The 14,398-nt window shown below is 31.9% G+C and overlaps 1 protein-coding gene across 4 annotated transcripts in view; it reads left to right on the forward strand.

Annotated features, from left to right (window-relative positions):
• The window catches only part of FSTL5 (follistatin like 5), an 807,250-nt gene that overhangs the window by 689,169 nt on the left and 103,683 nt on the right, over nucleotides 1–14,398 (forward strand). For all 4 annotated transcript variants that reach the window (XM_032248526.1, XM_032248528.1, XM_032248527.1 and 1 more), the window contains one exon: nucleotides 7,121–7,239. In XM_032248526.1, the coding sequence (XP_032104417.1) occupies nucleotides 7,121–7,239 (119 nt within the window). The remainder of the gene's footprint in view (nucleotides 1–7,120; nucleotides 7,240–14,398) is intronic.

The raw sequence follows: 14,398 nt of genomic DNA on the forward strand, positions 1-14,398 counted from the left end.
ATTTTGTGGGCAATTAGTTTATGTTATGTGGTCTAAGTTTACAACATATGTTTTAGATCATATGGGCACTGAATTATACTAATTTAAATCATTTGATTACTTGAATAATTTATATAAACTTGACATATGCTAGTTTCAATCTCCAAGGAGAGATGTGGGATGAGTCAGTATATAACATGGCATTTTTTAAATTTGTTAGTTCATGAATTATTTTGATAAATATCGTTCGGATCAATATTGAGTAGAACATAACATACCTTGGGAAACACTGGTTTCATATGATATTTGAATAATTTAGAAGCAGAAAAAATTCATATTTAGAAAAATTTCCTTTTTTATTCTTTGTAAAATTTATGTATCTATTGACACAAAAATATGTTATAGAAACATTTAAAATAAATCAGCATTTAGTTGGGTTAACACCAAACCAAAAAAAAAAAAATGCAGTGAAATTATACCACAAAATTTATATATTACATTACACTTCATGAATAATTTCATGATCTGTAATATGAGGTTTCCAATGTCATCTAGTTGGGGGAAAACAGATTGAAAAACAGTCCAGCTTAGCTTCCTCAGCCTAAAATTATTTAAAATTTCATTAGCCACAAAAAATGTACACTGCCAGGGAGGTTGGGAAATACAGAAGAACACACAGCTACTAAGTGTGGTTCAAAAACCTCTGGTATAACTATTTTTTACAGAAAAGAATAAAAGACTACAAACTAGGTTCAGTGTATATGGCTCGGGAGATGGGTGCACCAAAATCTCACAAATCCCTGCTAAAGAACTTACTCATATAAACAAACACCCCCTGTTCCCCAAAGACCTATGGAAATAAAAAATTAATAATAATACTGTCTCAAAATGTTACTGAAATAATACTTAAAATGAAAAAGATCTGGGTGCAGTGGATGACACCTATATTCCCGGCAATTTGGGATACCAAAAAGGGAGGATTGCTTGAGGCCAGAGTTTGAGAACAGCCTAGGCAACATAGCAAAAATCTGCCTTTACAAAATATTTAAAAAACAAAAAATTAGCCAAGAGTGATGGTTCATGCCTGCAGTTCCAGCTACTCAGAAGACTGTGGTGGAAAGATCGCTTGAACTCTGAAGCTCAAGGCTGCAGTGATCAGTCCACTGCCCTCTATGCCTCCCACACCACTGTCCAAACTGGGTAACAAAGGAATATCCTGGCTCAAAAATAACAGAGCCTAAAAAAGTAATAATATATAAAAAAGAAAAAGACATTCAGAGAATAAGTCTTCTAAATACATGAGATGTAGTCACAGTATGCGGAGAGGGGAAGACTATACTTTCTGATGACTAGTACATGATGCCAATTAAATCACAATCAATCTGTTGTTATTTCCACTGGTCAGTTCACTAACCCATCTGCTAAAAATTCATGTCAATCTAAGCTTTTTAAATCATTTTGCAATTTTTTTAAATCAAAAATATGATCTTGCAAGAGATATCCATTCGCAGCAGTATTTATATATGTGCACATGTACATGAGGTATATAATGATATTGGCTTAAATAATATATATGAATATGTGATACATATATGTGTGCATAGATATAATTATGGATGATTTCAACTAATGTCATTTATAATGTAAACAAGTATTCTATTACATTATAACATTTGCCCTGCTAATTATTGTGTGAAGTTAATAAAGCAGATTTCCCTTCAGTTTTTTTCAGTACATCTTTGGAAATTAAGGAGATGATATACTTGCTCAAAAGGACTGGTTTTAGAAAAATAACACTCTGGCTAATATAGATAGTGGTCAGATGGTACCCACTTCCTGGATTAACAGGGCATAAATAAAGAGATTGACACACTCACTCCCAGAAAACTTTCTAGCAAGAATGAAAGAATAAGCTAGTCTTGTTCAAGTTGCACATAATATAAAGACTTTATTGATGTGCAATGGTATGATTTTACTTAATGTACAAAGATGATTTTAGCTCCAAAGTCAGGATATAGTGAATGAGAACATTCATGAACCAAAAATCTATCCCCGCTGAGTTATTCTGTGAGAAATGCAATGCAGACAATCTATTCTTTCCTTTATTATTCTTTATCTAAGAGGGGAGATTTCTTCTATATTTCAAAACTATGCATAACTTTAGGAGCACTTGAAAGTGAAAAGGATAATATCAACAAATGAAGGATTTTGTATAAAACCATAATTTATTGAAGCACCTTTGATTAGCTGCCACATCACTACATCATAGAGTTTTAACTTCTAATTGACTACAAATGAATATGAAAGTAATGACAGTAAGCCAGAGGAAAAATACCATCACAATAAAATCTTTTTTATCATGCACATAAACATGCATCCAATAATGAGAAATTAAACTGTATTGCTAATATACATCACATAGTATATATCCACTGTATATAATAAGTAGTATAACTATATTTCACAGTACGTTCTTGAGTGGTTCCCATTTCCAAAGGATTAAGATAGGAATGTGCATTACATTCATTTTTTTCTCAGTCCATTTCATGTATTTAAGGGTACAATATTGATTAGAAAATCCTCTGGGAAATACTTCTGTCTTATGAGACTGCAGGAGTAATTCTTGCTTATGTCTTTTCTGTGTATAGAAAGAAAAAGCAAAAAGAAAGCTCTCAAGGAACAAACAAATTATGGATAACGTCTAGAGTCACTATATTCTGTTAGATTAACAATCAACCCCCCAAAAGAGAAAGTGTTTGTGTCTGCCTTCACCAGAGCCTGAAAAAGGAAGGAAAAAAAAAAACCAATCTGCACATGTTCCCAATCTTTACTGTGACTAAAGTGCTAGGATCTTTCACTGAAGTCAGTAATGTTTGCAATATACTTCACCACAATGCGTTCATGAAGAGAGAAGTAACGATCACCACTCCTCAAACTTTTTGAGACTCAATCTTTTTACACACTGACATATTGAGAACTTAAAGACCTTTGTGTTTGTGTGTGTGTGTCGGGAGGGGAGGAGTATTTCTACCACTAATATTTAGTATTAGAAATGCAAATAGAAAATTTTAAAATATACATTTATTAATTTGTTAAAATAGCCCTAATAAACCCGTTACATGGAGCCACAAACAGCATATAATCTTCTTAAAGCTACGTTTTCAAAAAAATAAAACGTAATACATCATTTACGTTTTGCAAGTCCTTTAACTTTCTCGCTTAATAGAAGATGTTGGATTCTTACATCTGCTTCTGCACTGAATTGTTTTGATATCTCATGTAACATTATACTTCATGTAGCCTGTTGAAAACTAAATCCTACATTTAAAAAAAATACAAGAATAAATGTGAGTGACATCTTAGGTGTATTAGGAAAACAGTTTGGGCTTGGTAGACTCCCTAAAAGGGTCAAATTTAATAAATGTTTTACTAGAAAATAAAGTTGATATTTTAGCTGGCTCAGGGATTCTTGGAAAAAAGAAAACATTTTATATCATAGAAAATTAAAATTTAGCAGTATATTCCAAAGCATGGGTTTGAGGAAAAATGAGAATAGTAATCCAATTCTGCTTATATATCATGTCATCATTTGCTTTTTCGGTAGCGTTTCATGAATAGATATTTGTGAAAAAAATAAATAAAGGTGCAATTTCTTTGAAATCTTACTGTGTGCAAGTTACGCTGCTAAATATTTTACATTCTCTACCTAATTTAAATCTTACAAGAGCTGCCTGACATAGTATAATTATTATCTTTAAATTCGATATGGGGCAATTATCACACAGCCTAGTTAACATTCTCATGGTAAAAGAGTAAGTGCTATAGCTATGATTTGCCTCTGATCTGTCTGAATGCAGATAATGAAATTCATCATCTCTCTTTGTCATAGTTCCTCATCCCTACACTTGTCAAGAAATATACATAAACTTAGTAGTTAGTAAGAATATATACAAACATATATATATATATATATATATATATATATATATTTACTGATAAAGCTAATGAATGTCCCAAATGAAATGTGCATGTGTCTTCAGTTTCCAGTATCTCCATCATCAGGTAGTTTACATTACCTTTTGCTGGGTATACTCTTAATAAATTTATCTGTGCACAATATCAAAGCAGCATATTGAAAGAGAAACACATCAGGTCATATGTTCAGATCATAAATTCTGATGCAAAAATCTAAATAAAACTTTTGAGGAAGAAAATATGCCTTGCAAAAAAGTAAATGGCAAAATATCAAGTCTTTTGAATGTGGAAGACTCACAGCATTAAAGGAATTGGACGAGTTTTATTTTATAAGCTGTTATCAATATATAGGCATTTATTTTATAATTGCTATTTTAACTAATCTAGTTGTATAATTTGTTGGCATCACTGTTTCATACGTACTAAGAAAAGAAAGAAAAGAGTCAAATAAAAAATTGAAAAAAGTCAAATAAAAAAACTAAATCTTGAGTAATAATATCTGTATTTCCTCAATAACTTGTAACCTGAAAAGTAGTTTTTGTTTAGCAAAAATGTTGATCTGTAATTAATAATTTCAAAAGTAAGAAAATATACTCTAGAACTTGAAAGAGTGACTTGGATGGATTAAGTGATATTTAGTGGAAAATACAGTTCACAAATTCCACCAGTGCAACATATCATAGTGGAATCCCGCTGACTCTTTTCTGTGTAGAATATGGTAAAATAACCTAATAAAAGTATGCATGGCAGTAAGGGAAGGAAATATTTCAAGAAACATGACAAACAGTCTGGGTTTAAAGTAGTTGTCAGGCCCAAACACATTCAAATTCATAATTGTAGAACAGTATTTTGGCAAAGTTAAAGAAAGGTAGTCATATTCCCTGAAAAATGTTAAGAACTTTGTAATAAAAATCAAACATAGTATGTAACAGACACATGAAAATCAGACACCACATTATGGCTTTGTTATGTTCATAAGTTTCAACAACAGTACTCAGAAACCAATAATGTTAAATTGATAGTTATTGATATAAAGCATACATCGATCTTACGTTAATGTTTACATGGAGGCTTTGCTGATACAAATCAAAAAACTTGCATAAATACTTAAGTGCTTTGCTTCAGCTTTCTCTTTTGTGCATGTAATATTTATATTTCTTTAAGTACAACTATGATTATAAACAATAGCTGACAACTACTAAATTTTTTTATTAAAAAACATGCCTTGAGTTTAGTTCTTGCCACTTCTGCTACTGTTCAGGAATATTCCATCTTTATGTATTGCTCTCTGGAATGATAATGGATAATTATAAAGATTGCATCATTAAAATAGAGGTACTGAGAATTATTTATAAAATAATAAGCTGCATCAAACAACCTGTAGTAAAGTATACATCTGTTATTATAAATAATTTCATGTGCTAAAAGAAAAATTGTATGTACACTATGTATAAACACTAATAAAATAATAGTTTAGTGTGTATACATTTTTCTCTAAATCTTTAGAATATATGTATACATAGTTATATGGGAAAAATTGATGACTTTTTATTCCCTAGGAACATATATATTATATGATTAAATATGACTTAAGCTCAATAAACATATTTTTTTACAAATCAACAAACTTTTTTTGTGATTCTCAATGGATGTAAGACCCAGGCTTGACCTTGCAGGAGCTCACAATCGAAAAAGTTAATTATGCTTAGAAAATTATTTTTGTATTTAAATAAATTACCTTTCTCTTTACAAATGGTTTTAGAATGTAAACACTGTAAGCCACAATAGTTGACTTTCTGAACTATCAAGATTTTAAAATTACTGCTATCTTTTAAAGAGCACATGCTATCACTGAATAATGCAAGATATAATTATATTGAATAAATCTGACTGTGTAAACCAATACAACAGGACAAAAGAGCTATATAGGCGAGGATCAGAAAAGGAAGGATTACAAGAGCTCAGGGCTGGCCACACTGGAATGGGGAGAAGCAGAGAAAACAAAGAGAACAGGTGTTCACGAGTATGCAGAAGTTCCCTAGGCTCAAGCTTTGGTTAAGCTACACAGGTTCTGAACTAGCCTCCTGCAGCCATTAGCCATGGATTTTGAAAGTGGTGGAAGATGGGCTGGGTGTGGTGGCTCAAGCCTGTAATCCCAGCTTTTTGGGAGGCCAAGGCGGGCAGACCATGAGGTCAGGAGATCGAGGCCATCCTGGCTAACATGGTGAAACTCTGTCTCTACTAAAAATATAAAAATTTTGCCGAGTGTGGTGGCACATGCTTGTAGTCCCAAATACTTGGGAGGCTGACACAGAATAATCGCTTAAACCTGGAAGGCAGAGGTTGCAGTGAGCTGAGATCGTGCCACTACACTCCAGCCTGGTGACAGCGTGACTTCAACTCATCCAAAAAAAAAAAAAAAAAAAAAAAAGTTGGGGGAGATGAATTTGAATTTCTGAGATACCACACACTCAGATTTATAGTGTGAAAAAGAAACATTAAATTAAGATTTTAACATTAAATTAAGATTTAAACATTAAGATTTTTCAAAGACCTTTAAATAATTTGTTTTAAGGTATAGAAATAGACCTCCCAAATTGACAATATTAAAACTAATATGTAAGATCTCTACTTAGAATTATTTTAGCAAAAATTAGTTTCAGAAAATATATATAATACATATTCTACAAAATCGAGGACATTTGATCTTTTTCTTCCTAAAAATCTTCATATAAACTAACTCCTGCAAATAATGAAATTAAACTTTTCCTAGTGAACTCTAAAAAAAAATAGTAAAATAAATTTGATTCTTCAAAACGTGCTTCTATTCCTTAATAACACCTACATTAAGTGGGGAAGGTATCCAATATAATCTATATATCAGGAGTTTATCTCCCTATTTATAATTGTTGTAAACCGTGAAACACCTATTGAATTATTTTAAAGAAGCCACTAAATTGCTGCTCAGGAAGAATGAAGTAAAATGTCTTCATAATAAAACAAAGTGGTGTGGGTATACAGTAAAAGTTCCGTATGGTTTGCTTTATTAACATTACACAACTTCACAAATGGGTCTCCTGCTACAGATATGAGAGGCACTGATTTTTTGTTGTAAAGGTTTATGATAATTATGTTTTGAACATTTAAATGTGTTTTTATTCCTAAGGTCTGGGAATTGGGAACATGTTCTATGTTTTTTATGAAGATGGAATCAAAGTGATACAACCCATAGAATGTGAATTTCAGAGGCACATTAAACCTAGTGAAAAGCTGCTTGGATTTCAGGCAAGTATCTAAATGTTTCCTTTGAAGTTTCATGCAGTATAATTTTGTTAAGTAGAATTATATTTTGGAAGTATAACAAAACCTATACACATATGAGACTTGTGTTGGAAGAAAATTATGAAACCCATGATATTCAGTATTATTCTTTGCAGGTTTTGTATCTGAGGAGGAAAATAATAGATTATGTATTCTTAAGTATTTGTTTGTAATTAAAATGAAGGTAAGAAAAGTGAAATGCTAGGGACGAACACAACCTGCAATAGCTTTGCCCACTCTCCAATTTAGAACACCTCCTGTATTTGTAGGTAATGTAATGCTTACTTTAAGAAAAAAAAAAAACAAAAAAAACCTGTAAATAATCTGGTGGGAAGTTGGTGTATATTATATGCATTATAAATGTAAAACCACTTTTATTCTTTATCTCATTCTTCTAGTGGTTTTAATTGAATGGACAATTCAGATGAATAAGGGAAAATATCAATTTTTTTCAACTCCTCATTTCAGCCTATCAGTAGGTGGTGTTGCTGTCATATACTAATATATGGAGACAATAATTTATAGCTTAAATCTATGCCTTGGAATGCAAAGAAGAAAAAAAAAATTATTAGAGAAGATAAGATAGGTCAGTTTACTCCTAGATTTTCTGTAGGACAAAGAAATGTCCTATCATTTAAAGCTATTTCAGCCATAGGCTAACTGATTAAGTAACATTCTTACCATTTTGGTTAGGTTATAACTTAATTATATGTACAGAAAGTCTTGAATTGCACATGCAAATTTATTTTATTTGTATTTTATTTTTTTAAGCGGTGTCTTGCTTTGTCACCCAGGCTGGAGTGCAATAGCACGATCTCGGCTCACTGCAACCTCCACCTCCTGGGTTAAGCAATTCTCCTGCCTTAGCCTTTCTCATAGCTGGGATTATGGGCACATGCCACCACACCTGGCTAATTTTGTCTTTTTAATAGAGATGGGGTTTCACCATATTGGCCAGGCTGATCTCAAACTCCTGACCTCATGATCCATCCTCCTTGGCCTCCCAAAGTGCTGGAATTACACTGTGCCTGAATCTATTTTCTTGTATGAGCTTACATTATTAATACTAAGTCAGTCTTTGAGTAAGTTGTGTTCATCTGCATATATGTGTGTAATACATAAGTACATGAATAAAAACAAATGACTGCTGATAAAATAAATAAGTTAAGGCACACCTTTATTTTTACAAAAATATTCTGAATGAGAAATATAGACTAACATGCAGATATAGGTAGTGTCGTGTCAAATATAAATATTGTTATTCAGATCAGAGCAAAATAATTTTACAGGAGATTTTATCTCTCTGATTTCTACAGGACTAGCAGTTTTGCAGCTAATGACACACGTCTTGGTTATATCACAGAATTCGAAACTTCAATTACTAATACTAATAAGATAGGCTGTGAAATCCATACTCTTCATCACAAAACTATCACTTCAAGAATCTGATTTGCAAATTTAGAGACAAAGAATGTTTTTCCTGCACCACATGTGTGCTATTTCAGGGTATCAGTAAATGCTTCATTACTGCGTGACTTAAGTCTTAAAGAGCATGCTTTTCCAGAACACTTCTTGATAGCTCTGGGTGAGTTAATTTAATCCCTTGGAATCTCAAGTTGAAAAAACAAGCAAAAATTTGATGTGACAGTTTTGCAACATGTCAGGGCCACAAAGATATGAGCATTATTTACCTGAATTTATCTCTTTTAAAGCTTTATAATACTCAGATGTTCTTCTAAAACAACTAAAGAAAAATAACGTAAATTTGTACGTATTTATTTCTCTATGCATACACATATTATCTCTCTATGTATCCAAATAAGTATGTATATTTATTTCTCTCTCTATGTATTCATATATGTATACATACATACAGAGAGGACATAGAGATGTAGGACAAAGCAATGTGATGTATACAGCTCTCTGCATGTTTATGTGTTTATGTATACATACATAGAGAAATATGCATAATATATTAATACAGAGAAAAATTGCAATTGCATATACAAACTGTGTATAATTTTCTGATAAAAGTTAATTATTAAAGAGAAAATAGTAATCAAATATCAATGGTGATAACTTTAACTTATTTTCTTCAACCAATCAACCCTTATCCACAAGCATACACCAACAGCGACAAAGCAGGGATAATTAGTTACTAACAACTAATCTGCTACCTCAGATTTCCAATGCCACAGCCCCTGGAAATCTATAGTCATCTTACATGTGAGAGAAATACTATTCTAAAATGTGAAGTTATTCTATAAACATATACTTCAAAATCAAAATACATGGAAGGATAGAAAGTTTGCATTCCTATGCTATATTAAAATGTTTATAAAGGTTTCTGTACTTTTATGGATGAGTAATGAAAAGAGTAAAAAGAAAAGCATGTTTGCATTTTTAAGAAGGGAGAAAACTATCAAATAGTGTTTTGGTTTTAAAAACATTTATGACACTTTTACTGCATTGGATGTTGAAATTAAAATACAGCTCAAAATTTAAGCTGACCAACATTTTGTAAAGCACCAATAATAATATAAAGAAAGGGAATTGCTATAACTAAATTCTGCTTATTATTTTTAAATAGAATATATGGACAATCACTCATGACATAAAAGAAAGATACATCTTATGTAATAATTATATGCCACATTTATGAAAAAGACTAGAGTAGATTTAACTCATTTTATATTACTCTTGTCATTTTTCATTCTTTAATGTAAAATAAGCTTAAATAATTGGAATATATATACACAAATACTGTCATGTATATACAAGTACACAGCAACAGTATTATGTAAAGCACATTGATCATCTTCTGCTTTGAGAATAAGTGTTGAACTAAATAATTTTTACATAAAGTTAATATTTTCTACATTTAAAAACAAGACATATGGCAATTTCAGAGTGTGGAAGCTATTTGGTGTCTCATTCTCTTAAGAATTTTGTAGGGACACAGATGAACCTGGAAACCATCCTTCTCAGCAAACTGACACAAGAACAGAAAATCAAACACTGCATGTTCTCACAGATAGATGGGTGTCGAACAATGAGAATACATGGACACAAGGAGGGGAACATCACACACTGAGATCTGTGAGGGGGAATTAGGAGAGGAACAGTGGGGGGTGGGAAGTTGGGGAGGGATAACATTGGGAGAAATGCCAGATATAGGTGATGGGGAGGAAGGTAGCAAACCACATGGCCTTGTATGTACCTATGCAACAATCCTGCATGTTCTTCACATGTACTCCAAAACCTAAAACGCAATAAAATATATATATTACAAATATATATATATATTTCTAATTATAAAGTAATTTCAGGAGAAATTTGTTGAATATTGTGCAATAAGAAAATATTTCTCTAGAGAAATAGAATCATGAGGCTCTCCGTTTCTATCTCTATCTGTCCCTACCTCTACTGCTACCACTATGTCTACCGCTACATTTCTCTCTCTCTGTCTCTCTCTGGTTTGATCTCTATCACTGTCTCTACCTCTATTTTTTCTCTATGTCTCTCCTATATAGAGAGTTTTATTTTAAGGAATTGGCTCACACAATTGCAGGTGGGATATATCAAGTCCAAAATGTGTAGGGTGAGCCAGCCAGCAGAAAATTCAGATAAGAGTTGATTTTGTCATCTTAAGTCCAAAATCTACTGGTCAGGTCATCAGTCTGGAAACCTACACAGGAGTTGATGTTGTAGTCTTGAATCTTAAAATCATAGAGCAGGCTGGAAACGCAAGCAGGATTTCTATATTGAAGTATTAAGGTAGAATTTCTTCTTTTTGAGAAAACCTTAGTCTTAAGTTTTTAAACTGATTAAATGAGGCCCATAAACAGTATGGAGGGTAATCTATTTACTTAAAGTCAACTAATTATAAATGGTAATCACCTCCACAAGCATCTTCGCGGCAATATCTAGACTAGTGTTTGGCCAAACAACTGGGCACCATAGTCTAGCCATGCTGACGTATAAATTAATCATCACATCTTCCTATCTCTTATAGTCAAGGATTAAGTTTGATTACTGTTTGTATTCTCAGCATGCTCAGTATAAGTCCTACATATGACAGGCCAAGAAACATTTGCTAAATGAATTTCACAAAAATTCTATATCTTTGAGCCTTAATTATTCATTGTTTTATGCATTCTCTAAGTTTAAAGATGTATACATCTAATTCCCTTTTCATCTTAATATTTCTCCTTAATTTACAATCGCCACAAAACAATGTTCTTCCTTCAATGTGTTTGTGAAAAATGTTTCATAAAGTAATTTATCATTGAATTGTTTCAGAGTGACTATAACCCCATGGGTCTGTTAATTCAGGAAGACATAATGAAAAGTTCCTGTGCAAATGCGCTGTATATGAGTTTTTCTTACAGAAAAAATAAGTTAATGTAGTTGATTTTAGAAGATAGATTTCTTGAATACCAGTGGTGGAAATGTGTCTTTTGGAATTATTTTTCCCATGAAAAGGGATTAAATGTGAATATGATATTTTTTAAATTCATGGTTGACATTAAGGGAGAGTAGCTGTGTACTTCCCAATATAACTCATTGATCAATAAAGTTTAGATAAGACCTGATATATTTAGAATGTAGAATCAAATCTCTCAGAAAATGGCATTTGCTTGCTGTAAATAAAAACTCAATTTTGGTGCAATGTCAGATTATATTAGATTTCAGCTTTTGATAGTGAGTTGGTGAGGGTATATACAACAAACTTTTAGTTATTTTTTCATCTTTTTTTTCCATCTTGTTATGTAGCTTTACTAGATATGATTATTTGTATATTTATCCTAGTTGTACACACAATTTCATCTTGACACCTAGGGTATGAACTTCAAGCAAATAAAATTATATTTCAGACTTAGGGATTCAGAGCTCAAACTGAAAAGGATTTTGGAATAATGCTAAAATTACAGGCTCAAAAACAAGCTTTCCCAAGATTACAAACTTTGTTACTCTTCCGTTTTTCTTCTACTGTTCCATCCTTTTTCTATCACTCTTTTATTCTTTGATACTTTTTCATTCAGTCACCTTCTTTGTTTGTTATAGATCTAGCTCTTCACATATACCAAGGTGTTACTTAGTATTTAATGAATACTAAAATAACTTTAAAGAGAACCACATGTCTTATTATGCATATGCCTTATATTGCAGAACCTGAAAGATCTACTGATTTTTTGTTGTTGTTTTGTTTTGTTGAGACAGGGTCTCACTCTTTGGCCAAGGTTGGAGTGTAGTGGTGCATTCATAGCTCACTGCAGGCTCAAGTTCCTGGGTACAAGTGATCCTCCTGTCTCAGCCTCATGGGTAGCTGAAATTACAAGTGCAAGCCACTGCATTTGATTAATTTTTAAAAAAATTTTTGTAGAGATGGGGCATCACAAGGTTGCCCAGGCTAGTTTCTAATTCCTGGACTCAAGAGAATCTCCTGACTTAACCTCTGAAAACTCTGGGATTACAGCCATGAGCCACCTCATCCAGCCTATTCCTGTTTTTAATGCTAACTTAAATGATACTGAACTGTAGAACTGAACTCACTATACTTTATACAGGGAGTTTGTTGTAAGTCTCCTCTAAAATGTCTGTTACCCAGGTTCGGAGTTTCCACATACTAAAATTATTTTACCTTTATAAAATATTGTTAGTAGTCTGTTAGAAAAGAATTCTTCATAGGAACAGGTTGTTTGTAATGTCCAGAATACTTGCATTTCAAGAAATTGAAACTGAGATTAGAAATTGGGAACGTCAGTGGTCCACGTTTCTTTCTCTGCTGTTGTTCCCCTTTATCTCAAGCAAAGCAGCCTTCAGGGCATTCATCAACCGCCTTGTTCTGTTTCTAGTCCAATTATACGTCTGCAGACTTGGTCCTTAAAAATATTCGTTTTACAAGCCCCTTTACATAATGCAGACAATTAATTTACCTGTGAAGCCAGTGAGTATCCTTTTGAATACAACACCACCTTCTTTCAGAAAGGCAATCAGAATGTTTCCCCTCTTATTTCTTTTTCTCAGGGTGTCTGTATTCAAACACGGCTTAACTTACAGAGTGTTACAGAATGATAAAAATGTGAGCTTTTGTCCCTTTGTGGTTGCAATGATATCCTACAAAGAGCTTCCTGAAGAGGGGAATGTAAACTACTTCTAACTATTCCTTAGAAAATTATTCTCTAGATTTAAAAGAAATAAAAAACTGATGCTTGCCATCATAGATATAAAGAGGTCTAAAAAGGTTCCTTAATAATCACACTGTTTTATAATTTTCACTTTGTATTTCTGTTAAGCTTTAATATGCATGCCTAAATTTAGGAGAACAACAGTGGGAAAGCTTATAAAAGTAATGGAGTTGTGTAGGTGTATTAAGTGGGCCACGCAGCTATGAGGTCCTTTCAAGAGATTATGGATAAGAAGTAGCCAAGGTATTTGAAGGGATGTGATCAGAATGGTGTGTGTCTCAGACAATCAATCAATGACATTTCTATACAACTAATAAGGACTCACTTATATACATACAAAAGTGCATTCCACACACTTTACAAATAAATGTGTTTAAGGTTATTTAGATTTTTCAGTAAAAATTTCTTAAATTGAAGATTTTGACAAAAAATTATTGATACAAATATCTTTCTACATCAAAACCTTTTAGCTGAGATTTACAAAATCACACAAATTTATCATATTCGATGTGGCTTTCCATCTAAGGTTTATTTTAATACAGAAAGTACCTAATTTTTCAAGGTAATATATTTTCATGACAAATGTAAAACAAAACAAAATATCTTATTATAAAATATAATAGATTTTTCCTTCGTGTCTCCCTATGTCTAGTGTTTACCTCATACAATCAATTGCTACATTTAATCACTAAAAAAGATACTTAGCAATATTTCTTATATCATCAATATTAACTATTTTCTGTTAGTGTTCCTCTATAAAATAAAATAATTTTGCTTATATAATTCTAATATTTTTTTATTTCTAAATATATTGAAAATTACATAATTATTTTAGCATACTCATGGATTAAATTGATATTTTAATGATTATTTCAATCTTTAGCTTTATTTTTCTCAACATTTATAAAAATTTTCATTTAACTATAAGTTTC

The sequence above is a fragment of the Sapajus apella genome, unplaced genomic scaffold, assembly GCF_009761245.1.
Source record: "Sapajus apella isolate SASKATOON/1434 unplaced genomic scaffold, GSC_monkey_1.0 scaffold67, whole genome shotgun sequence".
In the NCBI taxonomy this organism is placed as follows: domain Eukaryota; kingdom Metazoa; phylum Chordata; class Mammalia; order Primates; family Cebidae; genus Sapajus; species Sapajus apella.